Source organism: Festucalex cinctus, chromosome 10, assembly GCF_051991245.1.
Source record: "Festucalex cinctus isolate MCC-2025b chromosome 10, RoL_Fcin_1.0, whole genome shotgun sequence".
Lineage (NCBI taxonomy): Eukaryota > Metazoa > Chordata > Actinopteri > Syngnathiformes > Syngnathidae > Festucalex > Festucalex cinctus.
Genome location: NC_135420.1, coordinates 24,639,992 through 24,660,217, shown reverse-complemented (window position 1 = coordinate 24,660,217; position 20,226 = coordinate 24,639,992). Strand labels below are relative to the sequence as shown.

At 40.4% G+C, this 20,226-nt stretch overlaps 1 protein-coding gene across 8 annotated transcripts in view; it reads right to left on the bottom strand.

Annotated features, from left to right (window-relative positions):
- Positions 1–19,731, bottom strand: part of shroom2a (shroom family member 2a) — a 31,912-nt gene extending 12,181 nt beyond the window's left edge. For 2 of the 8 annotated variants that reach the window (XR_013285381.1, XM_077534450.1), the window contains exons 1-5: positions 19,463–19,731; positions 18,070–18,298; positions 10,421–10,569; positions 1,128–1,229; positions 848–865 (exon numbers count right to left, since the gene is read on the bottom strand). Coding sequence is in view for 6 of the 8 variants with exons in the window: in XM_077534450.1 (XP_077390576.1) it covers positions 848–865; positions 1,128–1,229; positions 10,421–10,569; positions 18,070–18,294 (494 nt within the window). In the remaining 2 variants the exon portion in view is untranslated. Of the gene's footprint in view, positions 1–847; positions 866–1,127; positions 1,230–3,786; positions 3,855–5,391; positions 5,514–10,420; positions 10,570–16,346; positions 16,490–18,069; positions 18,299–19,462 lie in introns of those variants that run through there. The other 6 variants (XM_077534451.1, XM_077534453.1, XM_077534452.1 and 3 more) reach the window with 6 other exon arrangements.
- Positions 19,732–20,226: the final 495 nt, after the last annotated feature.

Sequence of the window (20,226 nt, the reverse complement as noted above, 5' to 3'; positions counted from 1 at the left end):
AAATATAATCGGGAACAATATTAAATATTTTAATCATAATTCTGACGAGTACTGTGCGCTATTACAACATAACGTAATGCGATATTTATTCCACATTGTTTATATGGTTATTTTTACGTGTAGGGTAATGAGTATTGGGTAAGCTGCTATACAAACGTACCGTACGAGACATAACACAACAAAAGTCGCCCATAATTTCCATCATCCTTGCCTTGTGCCTCATACGAAACGATTTACTTCGATAAGGGATAAGTGTGGGCTCATTTGTTATGCCTGTAGCGTGGGGCACAAGGATGAGCAGCTATTTTGAATATATAATATATATTTTGATGAAATTTCTATGATCTTTTATTTATTTTATTGTGTTTTGGAAAAACAAATAAGAAAAAAAATGCCATTAATTGTATTACTGTATTTTCAAGAAAACCACGATTGGAAGGATATCATTAGTAGGATTTATAGAAATATAAAATTTGGTCCATATCACATAATCACACATGCGTACTCCTGACTAAAAAAAAATTGTACCGACTTGACGATTTTCGTGCTACAAGCCTCGCATGGTTGATTTTTTTGTCTTGTATTTAAGTATTATGAGACAGCCTCAAATCGACACCACATTTGGGCAAGGAGAGCTTATCCATTTTGCATTTACATCATATGACAAAAAATGTGATACCTTTCCAGTTCCATCACATTAGTTCAATTCACAGTTAATTCCCCTAATTGCCATGGAAAGTTTCCAATTTTTAATATTTCCAAAATCCCCTATATTTCCACCATTAGCAATGAAAATTAAAACAAACACATCACTTCTCTAATTGTCACATATTGACAAAGAACGTACCCTATAAAGTGGTTCTTTCTGAGATGCGTGTCAGGAAAACAATGACAACATACATCAGAAGACAACCAACAAAACCTCCATAACATGCTCTACATGAGGAATGAGGCTAACGACAATCCACATGCCAGAGAGGAAGGCTACAAGTCGCTATGGAAAAATAGGAAGAAAAAGCGGACAAAATGGCAGATGAACATGGCGGGAGGTTGTTGTTGGTGGTGGGTGTGCGGTGACATGAGGGTTAAGCTACTACTGGTCACGGGATGACGCCGCGGAACTGTACCTCATGGAACTTCGCAAAATCTTGGTAAGGAAGCTTCGGGCCACATGCACGTCATTTTCTGAGGGCATTTTGTGAGCTACAATGTCCACCATTTTCATATTCCTGGGCAGCAATGGAAGGAACACACACATACCAACACACATGCTATGAACTCAGCAACAATTGCGTTGGCATCACAATGGAAGGATGCTGTGGCATTTTTTGTCACACCCTAACCCTCACATAGTCCATGCCCCTCAAAGGCACACGCCCAACACACGAATATTACAGTAATTTTATGGAAGCAGTTTGTTACTACATATTGTTCATTATGTTTGACAAAGATATTTTTATATAATACAATGCTGTTTTCGTTATTATTTGTTTTGTGTGCTGCAAAAGCATTTCAATTAGTTTCAGTGGAGAAAAGCGATTTGATATACAAGTAAATTGAGTTAGTAATTTGCTCATGGCACTAAATGAATTCAGTCAAGCTACCACTGTACTGTCCTTGTACAGGAACAATAATAAAGAAGTGTCACATCTCCCTCTAGTGGCCAAATTTATGCATGAAAAGAGCCAAACTCCCAGAATGTTAATTGACACAGCAAAGATGTAGTCACCATTGGATTCATTATGAACAGGAAATGGCAGAGATGCCCATAGACGGGAACATATGGTCCGCGGGGGAACACAAGCGGTAGGGGTAGTACGGCTTAGCGATGGGAGAATCTCTTACACAATCAGATCAGCCACTTCACCCCTTTACGGCAAGCTGTCGTCTGCCTCATGGTTAGCCTTTCGATCTTCCACCAGTTGAAAACTCAAACCTGTCAATGACTGGGGTGGGCAACCCTTGATCCAGTATAGGTGCAGTTCATTATGATACAAATATTTTTATTTTTATTTTTGCTGCGAGCAAATATCTGACTGAGGAGTGGGCTTTTGATACGCTGCCACTAGAAGGCCTTAGAGAACTTCACAACATCCGGTCACGATCAATACATGTTGGTTGCAACAAAAAGAAACATTTTAGCACAATATTAACACATTCACTGCCATAGACGATTTTAGACGTCAAAGATTATTTTTTTCCTGGACTGGCAGTGAATGAGTTAACACATTCACTGCCATAGACGATTTTAGACGTCAAAGATTATTTTTTTCCTGGACTGGCAGTGAATGTTAATGTTGAGACTGTGCATAATGTCACAATAACTTACAAGAATATTAAATATTGTACATCTTTTAGGAATAAAACGTCTGTCTTGTATTTTTTATTAACACTTGATGGTCATGATGGTAGTAGTCGACGTCGTAGTGAGCTTTTAAGTGTAGTTTTTTTTTTTTTTTTCCAAGTGGTACTTGGAGTAAAAAGTTTGAAAATACAGTTAGGTGAGTCTTCCTCTCTTGTTTGTGCTGTTGTTCGATAGCCTGCTTCTTAAGTCAGAGAGTCATTAAAAGTCTGCATGATGTTGCGATGGTCAAGAATTTCAGACAAAGCTTTCAACTCCGATTAGACTAGGATCCGATAAACAAAAGCGTTGGGTTCAGGGGGTTGTGCCCTTTCGGTCACCTCGACTAAAGGCCTTCAATGAGCCCATGGCAAGGTCTTTCATTTCTGAAAAACTACTAGCCAGCTGTCAAAAACATTACTTTTAAAAAGACATCCAATTTTAAACATTTGTGATGATTCCACTGAGAAAAAAAAAATAGGTAATTGTGGATTAGCATTAAAAGCTTATTGGGAAGACAAAGGGAAAAAAAAAAAAAAACAGCGTGGCGGAACTCCCATCTCCGGAGTTTCTGGGGCAGCCACACATGGCGCCAGCCATTGGTATGCAAATGAGGGCCGCTTTATTAGGCCTATCGTCAGGGCTACAGCTGGGCTGGTGCAGATATGCCCGGAGAGTGAATCAGTTGGGCTGCAGCGTGATGGGGGGCAGGGGCGAGTTTGGCCTAGACCACCAACGTCACATTTTATCGGTAGGGATGCAAAGAGGTGGAAAGTATCCAGAAAGTTTGCAGTACACTTCCAGGTTATTAAATAATATTATTCAATTTATGTAAAAAAAAAAAAAAAAGAAATTGGGGATTGAGGTTTGCAGTAAGTGGCGCCTGAGCGGCAGCCTGTTTAGCTTACTGCTAACAAACAATGCAAAACGTCTTACACAGGCTAACAAATAGCAGCAGTGTCGTGGTGTTATAAGCCCTTTAAAGAGCTATTGAGGAGAAAGAGCAGCACAATGCCCATTGAAGTGAAGAAAAAAAAAACGTGGCAAAAAGTGCTGAACATGTTACACTTTTAAATGATGTAAACTAGATGTAAAGTTTTGATGATGTCACTTACTAAAAAAACGTTTTATTTTTGGAGGCATGAATGGATTAATGGTATTTTCATTCATTTCTATGGAGAAATTTTATACATACTTGGCCTATCAATTAGATAAAATAGGGTTGAAAAACATGATTGTGACCTCTCGGCAAAGATGTGTTAATATTTACATATATAAGCCCTTAAACCACACGCTAAAAGATTAATTTAGGTTGCAAATGCTAAACCTAGTTGAGCGTGGCTTAACCTAAATGAAGCGTGACCTTACAAAACAAAACATCAAAACAATTACGTATTAGGGTCATAAACCTAATACGGAGCAAATTGAAGTTTGTTTTGACTCACCAAACAGGACGACATACAGTTCCAAACACGATAACATTGAGAGCAACTTGGTAAACAAAGTGAAAGCGCTTCCAAAGACGCAAAGCATCGTGGCTCAATTACCACCGGCTAAACCCCCTAAAATCTACAACAAACTTTTAAAAAAAGAAGTGGAGACTTCTCTGGTGATTGAGGAGTTTGTTACCCTAAGGTGGGGGAGGAAGAGTGGAAGACTAAGATGATGAAGAAGAGGAGGGTAGCTATTGTCCAAAACCAGTCCCCCTCTTGGAGATTCTGTACCTCATTGGCTCAAGAGTGGCTAATATGCTAATGTCGCACAGAAATGCAGGAGCGTCCGACCCCCACCCACACCCCAAGTTGTGAGGCGGATGTGCATTTCTCCCATCGCTATGGCAACCGGTTGATCTCCAGGGCGCACCCCACTTCCAGAAAGCCTGGCTAATGAGCTTTGCCAGCACTCCGGGTGATGGCAACGAAGCGGATACGCGGAGCCATGTTTTGCTTTGAAATCGGCACAGTGGACCTAGTGGTTACAATGTGTGACTTATAGTCCTGAGGTTTGGGGTGTACAAACTAGTCTACTAGTTTACTACTTTACAATATTACTATACTAATGTATTGATACTGTATTGCAAAAGATGGGCATACATGGGAACTAGGGGTGTTAAAAAAAATCGATTCGGCAATATATCGCGATACTACAGCACGCAATTCTCGAATCGATTCAATAGGCAGCCGAATCGATTTTTTAACATCCATTTTTGATGAAAAAATATTCAACAAAACATCTTAACTTTCACACCTTAAGCATGGAATAATGTTATATTAATTGAACATTAAGCCTTACTATTTTATTTCAATGCTGTTCTAACATGAAAACGGTTACAACCGGTTTGTTAAAATACAGTGGATCACAGTTATAACACTGAAGTTTGAGATCAATAAATAATAAACTTTCATACAAATCTTACAGTGTACATGTACAAGTTTACTGAATGGTATTTTCTAAATTGAGTAAAAAAAATCGTAACAATCGACTTGTAAATTAATATCGGGATTAATCGTATCGAATCGAATCGAATCGTGACCTATGAATCGTGATACGGATCGAATCGTCAGGTAGTAGGCAATTCACACCCCTAATGGGAACACTGACGTGATACTGATGTATCAATGCTACAACCAAGAAAAAGATAAAATGGTACATGGCGATCAATAATAGGCAACACTGGAATAAGGCTTCTGTATCGTAAACAAAATAAGGTGATACTTTGATAGGATACATCAAACTATCAATTTTTGACGCTGGTGTTATCGATGGTGCATAATAAAATAAGGCAATATTGATATAAACACCAACAAGTTAAAATAAGTTTGAAAATGGCATAAATTCCTCTACCCCGATTTTATCTGGATATGTAACAAAATGTCACCACTCAAAAAAATGTATTTGGGAATCAGTTGTGCACCTTTAGACAAATCCCGCAAACAAACGAACAAAATAAGTAAAATTGATTGAAAAACAAGCAACCTTTGTGGCGGTAACTGATACAGCATTTTACATAATTACAGCATTTGTCGCTTATAGATAAATGTAACCGTTACCTGTTTGAGCAACCTCAGTCCTGTCTGCCTGCTTGGATTCTGAGCCAGGAACAAACATAAAAAAAAAATCCAACAGATAAAAATATTAATAATAATAAAAAACTGACAATGACTAACAATCTTTGGCGACTGCCTTGAGCACACTGAGGGGACGGACGCAAGCTCATCGCTTAAAGTTCCTCAGCCTTGAAGCAAACCATTTTAAGAAATCCACTTACAAGTGGAATTCAGTGCAGCACATTCCAAACATTCTGCATGGGCTTATTTAAAAAAACAAAAACAAAAAAAAACCCAAGGAGCTATAAATGCCAGCCCTCCCCAGTTCTTGCCTGCTGTGTACATGTGTCCAATAAACATTTCTAGGTAGAACTGGATGGTGGACTTAACTTCTGTTGGAAACGTGGCCCGAAAGCACAACCATGAAATGACAAGTGCACTTCTGCAAAAAGACCAGGAGAGGGAAGCCAATCATTGCAATGAATGGCAGGAGTTCACGTTGTAAAGTTTGAATGAGTCCCAGAGTTGCTTGGCTATGGTGTGAACAACCCCTAGAAAGAGAGAGCGAGAGCAAGAGCGAGAGAATCCAGGCTGCACGGGTCTGGTTAGTGGGCTGTAAAATCCACTAAAGTGAAGAAGTAAACAGCGAAGACATAACGGAAAATGAAGGCCAGTGTAAACTTTAGACAACCGAATCAGTTACACTTTTGGGCCTTTGAGAGTCAGTGGAGCCCATCACCAGGTTTTGAGGACAATCAAATTCATTTAAAGGGCTTTAGAAAATAGCCAAAATCGCCCAAAAATGGTTGCAATTAAATAAATCAATAAAAATAAAAACAAAAACTTGCAAACTCCTTTCGGCAAAAACACCTCGACTTATGATAGATACCAAATTTAAGATATGGCCAAAACCACCACTTCAAACCAAAAGGGGAGACTCCTTGTATATTTTTGGACATTCCCTCTTGAGAGTTTTTGGTGGGTCTATTCATGTTAGACATGCTTCCCAAATTTCCTGTTGTTAAGTAAAACTACCTTTAGGGGCAAATTTTTTAATACAAATTAGGACACTAAATTGACGCATCAAACCAAAATGATTTTTTGTTTGTCTTTCCAGGCATAGCAGTATGAATTGTTTTGTTGTTACTCAGGATAGAGATGCCAACCAAATTTCGCATTGCTGAGTGAAACTGGCTTCGGGGTTGAGATTTCAAAATCAAGGACTTATTAGATTTTCCTGTTTTATGCTGAGTCATCGAGGTCTGCTGCCATGCACGGCCCGCACTCAATGACAAAAGCCTCAACTGTTTCCTAAATTAGCTTCACCTTCGGTCTAGAATAGTTTCAAATGTAGTTGCAATCGGACAAAATCGAGGAGAAGGTCATCTTTTCAAAAGGCCATGATTACCTGATCTAAAATGGCAGACTGTGTGCATTTTTTTTTTTTTTTTTTTTTTTTGCATGGTTTCGACAGAGCTTTTTGGGAGTCTTTTCATGATAGTCATGCCTACAAAACTAAGTTGAGGGGATGAATTTTCAAAAGTGAGGTGTGAGACCCAAGGAAAAGGGCAAAATGGCCACTTCAAATCAAAATGGCAGACTTCCTCTCTTTTTGGGCATTACTTCTAGTGTTGTTCCGATACCGATACTGGTATCGGCAGAGGTGCCGATACTGCATAAAAACAGTGGTATCGGTATCGGTGACTACTCACAAGTAACATGCTGATACCATTAATTCCAACGCTAATATAGGATTTTGGATGCAGCATCTTGTGTCTTGCTTGTGCACAACATTCACTCATATATGACATGTTCACTGCATGCCGATTGAAGATATCCTATTGGCCCTTGAATGCTCTGAACCAATGGCAGGACTTTCATGTTGAGGGAAAAAACCTTAAGTATCGGTATGGTATCGGTATCGGTATCGGGCCGATACTGCAAAGCTGGGCATCGGTATCAGGAGCCAAAAAACGGTATCGGAACAACACTAATTACTTCCTGAGACTTCTTTGTGGGGTCTAGTCAAAATCGACATGCCAAATTTCTTGCAAAATGTGTTAGAAAGCCGTGAAAATTTATTCTATCGACTGGATAATCGTATATACGTAGAAGTAAGTTGAACAAGATTTGAAGCTACTAACTTAACTTGTGACATTAACTCTTTAAATCCCACACATTTTCTGACAAGATAACTCCAGAATCCCACCAGATTTCACACATTTTCACCCATTTTCAAGGCCTTTAGCGGCCTCCGGTTAGCCGTTAGCACTCGTCTTTTCTCCCCCACCCACCGGCCTCCACCAGTCCACGACACTCCGCTTTTTCTTCTTTGCTAGGAAAATCACATGTAAAGAGACCATCACTGCCATCAAGAGGGCACAGTTCGTCACTACAGTGCTTCACGGGCTCACTACTCAGAGGGAAGTTGCCCAAGAGTCTCATCCACCCCTTCATTAAAAAAAAAAACACAAAAAAAATATAGCTGATGATTCTTCTCGTCTGCGGGTGACAACTTCCGGGTGTCACGTGACGAGTTTTCTCGTCTGCGGGTTGTAAAGAGTTAATTAAAGTGACCTTCCTGCATAAAGCATCAATTTGCCATGCCTGGGCATGTTGAACAGATGCTGGAAAAAAAAAAAGAAAAAGAAAAAAAGCCAACCGCACCTTTGTATTTGACAACGTGTGTGGCTTGCCTGAAAGGCACTTCACCAACAATCCCAGTTTCATCACCGCATGCCCATTACTCATTGCTGTTTGCAAGGAGGCCGCACCTGAACCTGAAGCAGGTTCTGACAACTTCCTGTTCAACATGATCCCTGAGATAACAAGAACAGTGATGCTACGGAAGGAGTTTAATAAATGAATGTGACTCCGTATTTGCTATTCAAGATCTTACTATCATGGAAGGAAAAAAAAAAAAAAGTGGTAGTTTTTTTCCAAGTTCCTTGCATGTATTTTATATGTAATTCCAGAAATATTCACGTTACTCTCTGTGTATTATTTCTATACTATAATCAGAAGGCTTTCTGAATCAAAACACCTTTCTGTTGATAAACAACACTTTATAATATGGCCATGGCACCCCCCCCCCCCCCCCGCAAAAAATGCCAAACAGGAAAATGGAGTAACCCCCGACTAAGTTGTCTGGATAACTTTGGATATGCTCACTGAGGCAGATAAAGTCAACTCTTGAATATGGACGAAGAGCAGGAAGGAAGCTGACAGTCCCAGATGGCTTGGAGGCTGTCGACAACACAACACGAGAACAATCGTGTCTGCAGGAAACATCTTTCTTCATTTAGCGTGGCAAAGGCGACAATAAGCAGATGCACGCTTGACGCCTCCCCGCTATGATGTGTTCAAACAACAACCGCATCCATTGTTTCACAACAGTCGTATTGATCGCGAATGAGCAGCAGCCAGTCTGGGACAAGTCACCTCCACAAAAATTGCAGCCAGGTGGTGTGGTACAGTTATACTGAACACAAAACATATTAGAGGACAAAAAGTGCGACTACCTCGCTCTAGTTACACTTCTACTATTTGAACAAACACAGTGCAGCTCAGCCTCAGGCTAGCGACATTTTAGTGCCATCACCTTAGCTGTCCTGCAAGTCTCTGGCCAATAGTTTTCAGACTGGATTTGGGTTCAAATTTCCCGTCATCTGTCTGTGGATGTGACATCAAGTACATGTTGTGTATGTGAAGAAGGTTGTGTGCACACAGGTGGCAGTAGCGAATCAAAATGGGATTTTCTGCTTTCAGTAGCTTTATAAGCTGTGCGTACATAACCTTGCCACGAGTAGCAACAATCCATTATTAATCGACACGCCCCAAAAGGGTTTATGTAGAGGCCAGCAAAGACATTTGTCATCTCTCAAAGGCAGCAGTGGTTGGAAATCACCGGATTAAGCGATCACCATCACAATGCGACATACCTTTTATTTTCACTTGAGTATTTTAGTTAAGAAGAAATTCTGCTTCTACTTTCCGTTGCCCTTCAAATCCGTTTTGTTTGCAGTGAGACCAACGGCGAGTGGCCTTCCTTATACGGCAGCCCCCGTCTGAGGTCAATTCCGTTCCAATATATGAGACAATGCAGAAAGACAAGCAGACAGCGACGGGTAGACAAGGACGCCATTGTTGAGCGGGTCGTTTGTCGGAAGGAGCTGACGAATGATTCATCAGTTTAAAGAAGATATGAAGGCCATGAGAACACCACAGAGATATTTACGGTGTCAGTGATTGTAAAAGGTGAAGAGATGACGCACAGAGGTGGAAAAAGTACTCACAGTCTGTATTTAAGTACAGATACTTGTGCAAAATAAAAAGAGTGGTAAAAGAAGTAGCACCGATTCAACTACTATATTCAAGTAATAATAATCTACAGACTGAAATGCACTTAAAATGTCTCCACAGAAAACAGTTTCTCTTTTCTTTAATTATATAGTGCTCATATTGAGAAGAAAAAAAGACATTATGTGTCTTTTTTTACATACTGTCGCCATCATCGGAGGTTGCAAAATATAACCCGGCTGATTTTATTAAGTACAGATACTGTATCTGTTTTCAAAAGTTGACTATAACGTGATGAAAGACGAGGTGACGATTAATCCGTGTAGCAGTGGACCCCTAACTTTTTTTTGTGCAAAGTAAAATAAATAAGATACCTGTTTAAAAAACAAAAACAAAAAAAATCGACTTAAGTACAGTAACAAAGTATTTGTATTTCGTTACTTCCCACCGATGGATGACGTGTCACAATTGAACCGAATCCAAAACCTCTGTGTGTGTGTGTGTTTAGGGTATGATGTCACCCACAACCTGTCTTCCTTGACAGCGGCGGAAAGCCGCGTCACAAAAGCGCAACCTCAGCGCAACCCCCTCAAACAGGCTCATCTGGCTCGCGAGAAACTTAACGTCGGTGATGGCGGGAAATCCCGCGGCGTATGAAGCGAGTGTGTGTGAGCTCCTCTGTCCATCACCCCGGGTTTGTTGTCGGGAGATGTTGCCGTGGCGACCCGCTTACCTTTTCACCATGAGACTGAGCGTCCGGTGGGAGCCTTTCACCAAGCAGATTGCCTCCTGCCTGAAGCCGCTCAGGGGAATCTCGTTAATGTTGACGAGCTCATCGCCCGCCTGTAGGCCCACAGCTGCCGCCTTGCTGGCTTCTTCCACCTGACACAAAAACACGGCACAGCATTCAACACGGATTCCTGCCAGGACATGGTGGGTACAAGGAAAAAAAAAAGAAAAAAAAAGATAATTTGTGAAATTGAAATAAAGTTATTAACTCATTCAAACCCAAAAACGTATAAACACGTTTTTTAATACTTTGCCCTTCACTCCCAAAGACGTATTTATACGTTTTTTGTTTAATTTATTTATTTATTTATTTTAATGCTAGCGCATACATACATCATGTTTTGATGCAGCTTCTGACCTGAGGAGGGCGCTTGAAGCAATGGCAGTTATTACACAAAAAAAAAAAAAAAAAAAAAAGGGCCAACAGGTGGTAGCAGAGTATAGGAGATCAACCAGGGCCATTTTGCAACAAGCTCTTTTTGCCAGTTTTCAACAGCTAAGTGTTGCCATGTCAATTTAATCTGCCCAGGGCTTTCATAATTAGTAGTTATGGTCCCTGTAAATTAAACTGTTGTACTCTTTCTTTAACTATTCCGATTTCAAATTCAATTGTGACATGATAGTTGTGGTGCTAAGAGGCGAATTCATTCGGGTAAGTCGCCACTGAACCTGCCAACGTGTGCTTACACGTGTTTAAAATTAAAATAAAGCCGAACCAAAATGTGTGGCCCGTTCTACATGTGTTTAACGTTAAAATGAAATCCAACTAAAAAGAAACGAACGTCATGAGCAGGTCAACTGAGCGTCTTTATAGCTGTCAAACACTGGTTGCGTGTCTGATGGCAGACACCTGGGGGAAGACGTCTATCAGACAGAAGGTCAGCTGGTGGTGATATTAAACTGACAGGAATAAAAAGGCTCGCCAGTAGAGGTGGTAAAAGTACTCTCACTCTGAAGTACTGATTCAGCTCCATAAACAAAACTAAAAAAATAAAAAATAAAGTACAGACTTTTAAGTGTTGTCAGGTCGTCATCTGCATAGGTTGAAAAGGTAACAAACCTATTTTGACAAAACTAGAGATATGCATTCTTAAATTTAAGCAAAGAACAGCTACTTGAAACTACTAAGTTACACTCACAAAGTATTTGCACTTTGTTACGTCCCAACACTGGTTTTCCACAAGAAAACTACATGCACAAGAAGTAAACAGTAACCCAAACAGTACAGAACAGTAAACCCAAAACACCCTCACCAAGACCTTTAATATGAGATACGACATGATGTGGTTTGTAGCAAAAAATAAATAGCGTAAAAAGTAAATGTATTTGGGAACACGCACCATTATATCAATAAAAAAATAAATAAAATGTTCTGCTACATATTGTCGCAAATATGCTATACAGTATATTGTGTTACTCCCACCACTGCTTGTCACATTAACACCAGGATCTGCAGCTGATTATCAGTGAACCTGCGGGTCTGTTGGGAGGTTGCGGATGACTCAACGATGCAGGCATGTGTACATTTACAGAACATTACGTAATCTTTATCCTCAACGCGAGAGAGCCCAGATAACGAGCGGCCATCTTAGCTTCTTTTCATCATTCATTCCTCATTCCGCTACACGACAAGGTAACGGGGGTTTTATGGAGGCTGGCCGGGTTCCCGACCTGGGCCTGATATGGTCATGTATTCTGTGGAAGACTCTGAATCGATGGCTGATGCATTCTCGGTGGATCAGGCGCTGCCAACTGCAAAACAGTGCTTTGGATATATTTAACTGTGGTACTAAAACATAAAATAAACACTCTTTGACAAGTCCAAACGCAGCGGTTACACGATCAAAGCAGGCTACTCTACAAATCCCAGAATTTTAGGATCATAATTGTGGCTTTCTGGTGTCTTTAAGGGTTTGGTGACTTTGCAAACCAGCTGAACACGGAGTGTTGACGTAAAACTGGGGACTCTCAGCTGTCTTTGACACGCAGGAACAGATCCCGAGTCAACTCAGGGGACTCGCAGCTGCATTTGACCAGTAGAAGGCAGTCAGCGCCAACAAGGCATTCTCTACGACCAGTGAATTAAGTTTGGTCATCACAAAATATTTCCCCAACGACAGTTCCGTGCCAGTTTAAGGAGCTACATGGCTAATGCTATCCAATGATTGATTCATGCCAACGCCGCTGATGAAAACAAACTCCTAGAGCAGGCGTTCAGGCAAAGACAGGGAGAGTATCCTGAGGGCTGCAGTGTAACTCAGCACCAACAAAAACTTGATTCAACAAATTCTTCAGAGGGTAATAAAGCTTTACCCGTGCAGATTTCAGGTTATTGAGCTACGTAATGTTCAGTTTTTAGCCTTTGAACATTATCTCTTCTTGCGCTTGTGTCGTATGCAGCTACTCCTCCTCGCTCTCCATTAGTGGTAACAATAATTGTCACAAGTGTAGCGTATTTGTTGCCATGGAAAGGAGGATTAGTGACTTAAAGAAGCCATGGTAGAACAGTGTTTAGCCGCTACAGCTAGTTAGCTTCGTAGCAAGACTTTCTTGGTGGTAGAAGAGTAAGTCCGAGCTCTAGTCAGCGGGAAATCTGGGCCTGTTTTTACAGAACACAAAATTCAGTTTTATGAATGGCACAAAGTAGAAACACAGGTTAATTGTACTTTTGGTCATCTCGCAGAGTCGCAGTTACGGTAATCATTCTGGCCCTCACTCTGAAATCTTGGCATACAGGTACTCACTGTCGCAGACAAATAGGCGACACTAAATCATATAAAAATTGAATGGTAATGAGTGTCTACCATGGCATAGTAGGTGCGAGGGCCTGTTTTAAGAGCACTTTGGGCCTTTTTTTTAAATATCCTGCCAAAGTGTTTTACAGCACCAAGAGTAAGGGTCGTTTAAGTGCAGCTTAATCACTGCCCTCAGTTACCATTCTGTAGACCTCTAATTAGCATGTTGGCTAAACGGTTTACACGGGTTTACGTGCATGTAACCGTCGGTAGTAAAACACATTCCTATATGTGGATAAAGAACGAGGTGTTATAGAAAATTAACAGCTCATCAGCCTCTAGACTGCAAAACGGTTTGGTTTTCCTTTCTTCCAACCACGTAAATACATCAAGAATGTGGCTAACAGTTCGAGCTAGGAGCCAGACAAACAAAAATAAAGGCTGACACGCTATGAGATTTATAGCTCCTTTTCTAAACAGTTCGCACCGTGCTCGCCTAATCAGCGTGAGCCACATAGCGCGTCCTTTGTTGACGCTCTTCCTTTGACCCCCAATCAGTCGATGCGCAGTGATCCTGGATGACTGTGAATATAGTCAGTAGGAGGGGAAGGATGTGGTGTGGGGAAGAGGGGAAGGAATGCATACTTTCTGCTGACAAGACGTCCTGTGTTCTAGGATGATGCTGACATGAAACCTTACGTGTGGTTGGGGGGGGGGGGGGGGGGGGTTTGAATGACACTTCATAGGCCACCAGTAAACAAACAGATCAATCCACCGCTGCATTTGTTTTTAAAGGGGAAGTCAACACCATTTTTTTTTTTTGCGTTAGTAGAATATAAATTCAGAAGCAAAATCCAGACGTTTTTTATTCATCTCAGGGGGCGGCCATTTTGCCACTTGCCGTCGACTGAAGATGACCTCAATGTTGCTCAGGGCTCAGGCAATGACCAATCACAGCTCACCCGTTTTCTGAAGCTGAGCTGTGATTGGTTGTTCGTCGACAGCACAAGTGGCAAAATGGCCGCCCCCTGAGATGGATAAAAATGGCCGGATCTTGCTTTATAACTCTTATTCCACAATTGTAATATTAATCAGAATGGCATGTTTAGATTACTGGAGGTCACATATAACATATTGTCAAGAAATGTTTAAGGTTGAATTCCACTTTAATACAGCTTGTACTCATTAGGGTCGCTGGTGTGCTGTGGAGTCAATCCAAGTTGACATTCGGCAAGAGGCGGGGTCAGTTGTACAGTAAACTGGGATTAATCAAAATAAACAGCTTGAAGCAAGCACACTTTCTCAAAGTGATGTTATACAAAAGTCTCACATTTCTTGACAGGCGAGAACAGAACAGGCGCTAAGGAATAGGAGTGAAGGACTAATCAATTGACATGGAAAAAAATAAATCTTAAGATTATTTTTTAAAATCATTCAACCCTACTAAGGATTACTAAAAAAATGTGTTTTAATAGATTGAATTTGTTCATAGCGTGTGAGAGGAATAAAGATTTAATCAAATCTTTTTATAGAATATAACAAAAATGTTCACTTTACTCAAACTTTTCCAGAGCTTTTTTATGGAAACGATCCCATGTGATAAACGGGGGTTCACTGCACTGTATTTTATTAAGATGCCAAGGATACGTTGTAAAATATGAAAATAATCCTTATCTCCGCTTTTAAGTCTAGTCATGAAGATAAGAAAATTCAAAGAATAGTTAGCAAATTTTGAAGGCAAGTGTGGCATATTTACTCCTCCCCTGATATGAACTCTATAAATGTGCAGTGAAAGTCCCAAACCGCTCCACCGCAGTCATATCTCCGATTTGATTCAACGTTTGCGTGCCGCGTGCTGTATTTTCATAGTGTCTTGCGGTTGACAAGGCCTGGAATAAACCATTTCTTAAATCGCTGAAATCTGCCAAACCAGAAAAATAATCCACCATAAGCCACGTTCGTTTATGTGATCCCACAAAGCCTCCATACAAAAGGATCCTATAATGAATCCAACATGTTATAGTGCACTTGATTTATCGCAGCGTGTGATAAGAGAGACGCTGCGCCGTGCAACAATATGTCAGCCCGCGAAACGCAAACGTATGCACGGGGCGGCGTACCCAGCTGTGTCGTGTAAAACGGGATTATTTCAGTTTATCCTGAGTGAGGACTTTTGAGGCCGCCAAGACCTCGCGCATTACCTGAGTCATGACAGGAATGTGAAGAATTTTAATTAGATCCAGGAAACCGATCGCCCCCCCCCCCCCCCCCCCCCCGAAACCTCTTCTAACACTGTGGCCCATTGTGCATAATATTTATATACGCGCATCTTTGTAGACATACAGTACATAATAGGAGCTGACTTTGAATTCTTTTGTATAAATTACGAATAAGTTGCCTTTTTATGTAAAGATAACAGAGCCCAGTATATTGCCATGGGGTTCTTATTGACAAGCGATGCATTGTGGGACGGGGAATATCAATTTTGACTGAGTTGCTGGCTGTATGTCAAACATACGTATGTCGAACTAAAAACAAAATGTGATATTTTTTCACATAGATGAAGAGCAGTTTACACTATTGTAAAAAAAAAACGCACTAAACCTGACATATAAATTATAGAAGAAAATGCATGACAGCTTTAGAGCTATATATAATGCATTCCTTTATCTATTCACCTTTTTTTCCACACTAAAAATAGATACTTGCCTCTTTATCTAGTAAAGGTATCAGGTATCTGGTATCATCTTACCCATGGTACTACGAGTTAGCTTCTTGCAGTGCAGGTATGTGTTACAGTTAATGTCCTGACTGCTTAGCACAATATGGCTGACCCCCCCAAGTGATATCAGGAGCTCTCTCGTGTTTTCATTTTGTATTCATGTTTTCAGTTGCTTGACCCGTTTAATAAACAGCTGACAGTGACAAAAGAAGTCCAATCACCTTTCCCCATTCTGCCCCCACCCAAAAAAAAAAAAAAAAAAAAACTACGAAAATATTTATAACGTCTTGTAAGGAAAACAGCACTTTATTATATTGTGCTTTATAAAACAAATACCATATTTTTTGTTTCATTTCATGTCACTCCACCTTATGTAACAAATACTCGCTGCACAGAAAAGGTTAAAATCTCACCAGCTCCCCTTTGCTGTTGACTCCAATATCCGTGTGGCCATGAAAGATTAACAGCAAAACGGTGTCAAGATCCGACGGCAGGCTTCACTGCTCGTTTTGTTCAGTTACACATTAAATCCCCAAAAGGCGCAGTTTTTAACGTGATGGCATCAAGTTAAAAAAAAAAAAAAAAAAAAAAAAAAAAAAAACTACACAAGAGACTTGCAGCCGCCCCCCTTTGCTTGGACTTTGGACCGCTTTTTGGGTCGATGGTGAAGCGACAGGCACAACTCAAACAGCTGATGGCGTTTTAGCACCGGGAATTAAGCGTCCAGCGAGGCCTTGCGTGGTAAATGATTACACAGGCGACAACATGGCAGCACTGATCGCACTAAGACAGGAACAGGCTGTACAGTAGTCTGCATTGTATCAACATGCAGCATAATACCGCTCATCACGTTCCATCTGTAATCGTCATGTAGGTACGTGTATGTAAATATGACTGTTAATGAGGTTTATATATAGAAATTTCACTGTCAATAGTGTGTCATCTTTATAGAAAAGTGCAAAACACACCTTGTTATTAGTTATGGAAGTAGTGTCACACAAAAAAGCAATACATGCAGAAAACTGATGATTTCCGAATTGAGCGACCTTGGGGAAAAGGCTGCATGTATTAGTGGCTTACACCTGCAGCCCACATAGCACATACATAAAAAGATTTATGAGTTACAGGAAAATAAGTTCTGTTCTGTTGTATTTTTTCTCCATATTTCCTGTCATTCAGTGTTTGTCGGCAATTATCAAAGGACGCTGGCGAGAGGAAACAACCCTGATGAGTCTGATAGATTTGCAGTCCAAGTTGCATGATGCACAAGAGCCATATACAGTACTGTACAGTTTTTGGTTAACTCTCAGGAGTTGTATTACAATCCTGCTGAAATTTGGCCTGTTTTGAGTGCCCGGTCATGTCTCATGCAAATTTGCCAGTGCTCACACCCTCTACTGCAGGGCTAATGCTGAATATAACATTCGTTGCTATGACAACTAGAGGCAGAGCAAGGGATGGCTGCCACAAATCTAACTGCAAAGCACACCAAGACAGCATGGATGGAATTTTCACTCATGGAGGCAGAACTTCAGCACCAAGCCGCCCAATTACACTTCATGTAGCAGAGGCGTTTTGAAAGAAAAAATAAAAATAAAAATAAAAATAAAAAAAAAAGAAGTTTTTTGGGAGGCTGATAGGGATTAATGGCATTTCAATTCATTTCAATGGGAAAAAAAAATGTTTTGCTACACAATGCAGACCTGCATACTCGAAGTTCAGCATTTACAAATTTGCTTATTCACAGATTTTGGGGGGTAACCAATCCTACTTTTACTATGATTGAATGAAAACCTCACTGATTCACTGTTTTTGTGTTTAGGCCTAACCTACGTCTAACGCAAATATACTGCTTTGGTGCCATCTTGGTGCCAAGCAACTGCATTGATGTAAGGTGAGGAGCTTCAGTCAGTGAGGCCATAACCTTGTCTAATAGAAAAAGTTTTTTGAGTGGGTGTCAATTACTGACGGATTTTCACTTTCACAGGGGTTCACTGTACGAGTAAATTGAGCTTGGTCACAGAACACAATTAAACATGTAAGTCATCATACCAGTGTATGTCTTTACGAGCAAGTAAAAAGAACATTTTCTATATATCGCCCGCTTTAAATGATCAAAGTTTTGGGTCGGCTTACCTTGGTGATGAGCAACGGCTCACGATGCTCCAGCCCACCGCGGAGAGTGAACCCCCATGGCGCCCCTCCGGAAAGCGACACTTCTAAAAACCTCCAGCCTCCGCCGTCCCCATCTCGTGCCCTGGAGTCCGAGTCCCCCGCGTTCGCAATGACGTGCCAGTGGTGGCTGCCGCCATTTCCACCATCCATGTAGTGTGGATCTACTTTGTACTGCTTTGAATCCATGACGCTTTGAAGGGAAAGAAACAATGATGTTCATCCATCGTCTCTATAGACCTTTTTGTTGATGGTCACACATCCTTCCGTGTGGCAAGAGCTCAGATGACACCATTAGTAAACAAACCCTCCTATTTCATTTGACTAAGGCAGAATGAACTTAATATTAGGGCCCAACCACTACTTTTTTTTTTTAGGCTGATGCCAATTATAATATTTGACAGTGAAATATTCTGATAACCGTTTAATCGGCTGATTAAGTTAGAAAATAAACAGTATAATGAATCATTTTTGGTCCCTTTACACATTCCTTAACAACAATGAAGATATGAATTAAAACTTAGCAGAATATTTGACTGTTTTACAATAATTTGTCCTTTATTTTGTTTTAACAACAGATAAAATTGGCAAAAAACACCTTTTTTTTTTGCCGGTGTGGCGTTTGAATGTCTTTGTTTTAAGTTGTAATGTAAAAAGAGCTAATATTGGCCGATTAAATCAGACAGCCAATTGGCCGGGCCCTAATTATTATACATATCATATTTATTAATATGATTTATTTATTTTTTTTTAAATACAATAATAACATATTTGGGAAAAAAATAAAATGAAATCAGAAATCAGATACGAATCGAGTCTTCGGTGTATCGTTATACCACTGTTAAATTTTATTTTTATTTTATTTTAGAATCTGTATTTGTTTTACTTACAAGTGAACAAGTTGGAACCGTACTTCTAAACGTTTTTTTTTTTTTTTTTTTACAAATATCTTCTACTCAAGTACTCAACGTACTCTTGCCACCTCTTTATAAGCAGTTTAACAGTACAAATACGTTCTTAATTTTAAACGCTTCAACGGCGGAAACAATTTGTTTGTCTTATCTCCCTTGTTTTATTTATTTTTTTACCCATAAAAGCCTAATAAATCACCGTTTTTCTAGTGTTGAAACACCTGTTGTCATCGTCCAGACGGCAACTTAATGCTCTTAGCACAACAAAGTCCGATAACAAACACAAAGAAGGGGGAGACCATCTTGTCCACCAATAAACCTAACAAAAACTCCAATAAACACTGCGAATAAAAGTTTTTGGTCACTCGGTCGAACGCGAAACTAAGCTGCGCTTAAAGTTCTCCCGAAAGCAACGATGGATTTAGTGTTTAAAAGCGACGCCTTACCTGGGAATGTAACTTGTGGATCAACCGGTGGGCGATCACAGACCGTCCCCGTCGTCTCGTTCGCCGCAAGCTGAAGTCCCGGTGTCGCTTTTACACATTCTTCATTGTAACTTTCTTATTTTATGTTTGTCTTGTGTAGTTGGAACGTCCAAAGGCGTCGGTCGCCGGACCCAAAGTGTGCGAGAGTCTAGTCTGGGTTATGTAGCTGGCTACTCTGGCGGCACAGACCGCCGACACACTTATCTTACACACACAGCGAAACTAAGGTAGGTAGCCTGGGTTAGCTTTAGCCCCCACACGGCCACCGTATATCTGGAATACGCCGCAATGGCGACCTCTAGCGATAGCCAGCCGAATGGCATTACGGTGACTACAATGAGCTGAATGAATTCACTACATTACCCATAAGCCGTGTGGGGTGGAGCTTGAGGTAAACAGAAAATGTGTATAAAAGTGACAGACAATAGCTAGATAGATAGCTAGATAGCTAGATAGTATAGATAGATAGATAGATAGGTAGATAGATAGATAGATAGATTGATTGATTTTTGTCAGTGAAACCAAAACAATTACATTTGAGTAAGTTGTATGTAATTACTGTATTTCTGGTATTGAGGTCACAAGAACCAGTTATCATGTTGACCAGTAGATGGCGGCATTCCATTAGTGTTAGTGTTAGTGTTAGAGTCCATTAGTGAACAAAGTAGTCGTTTTGTGTTGAATCAAGCCATTTAGGTACAATTTATTTTTTACAAAAATAAATA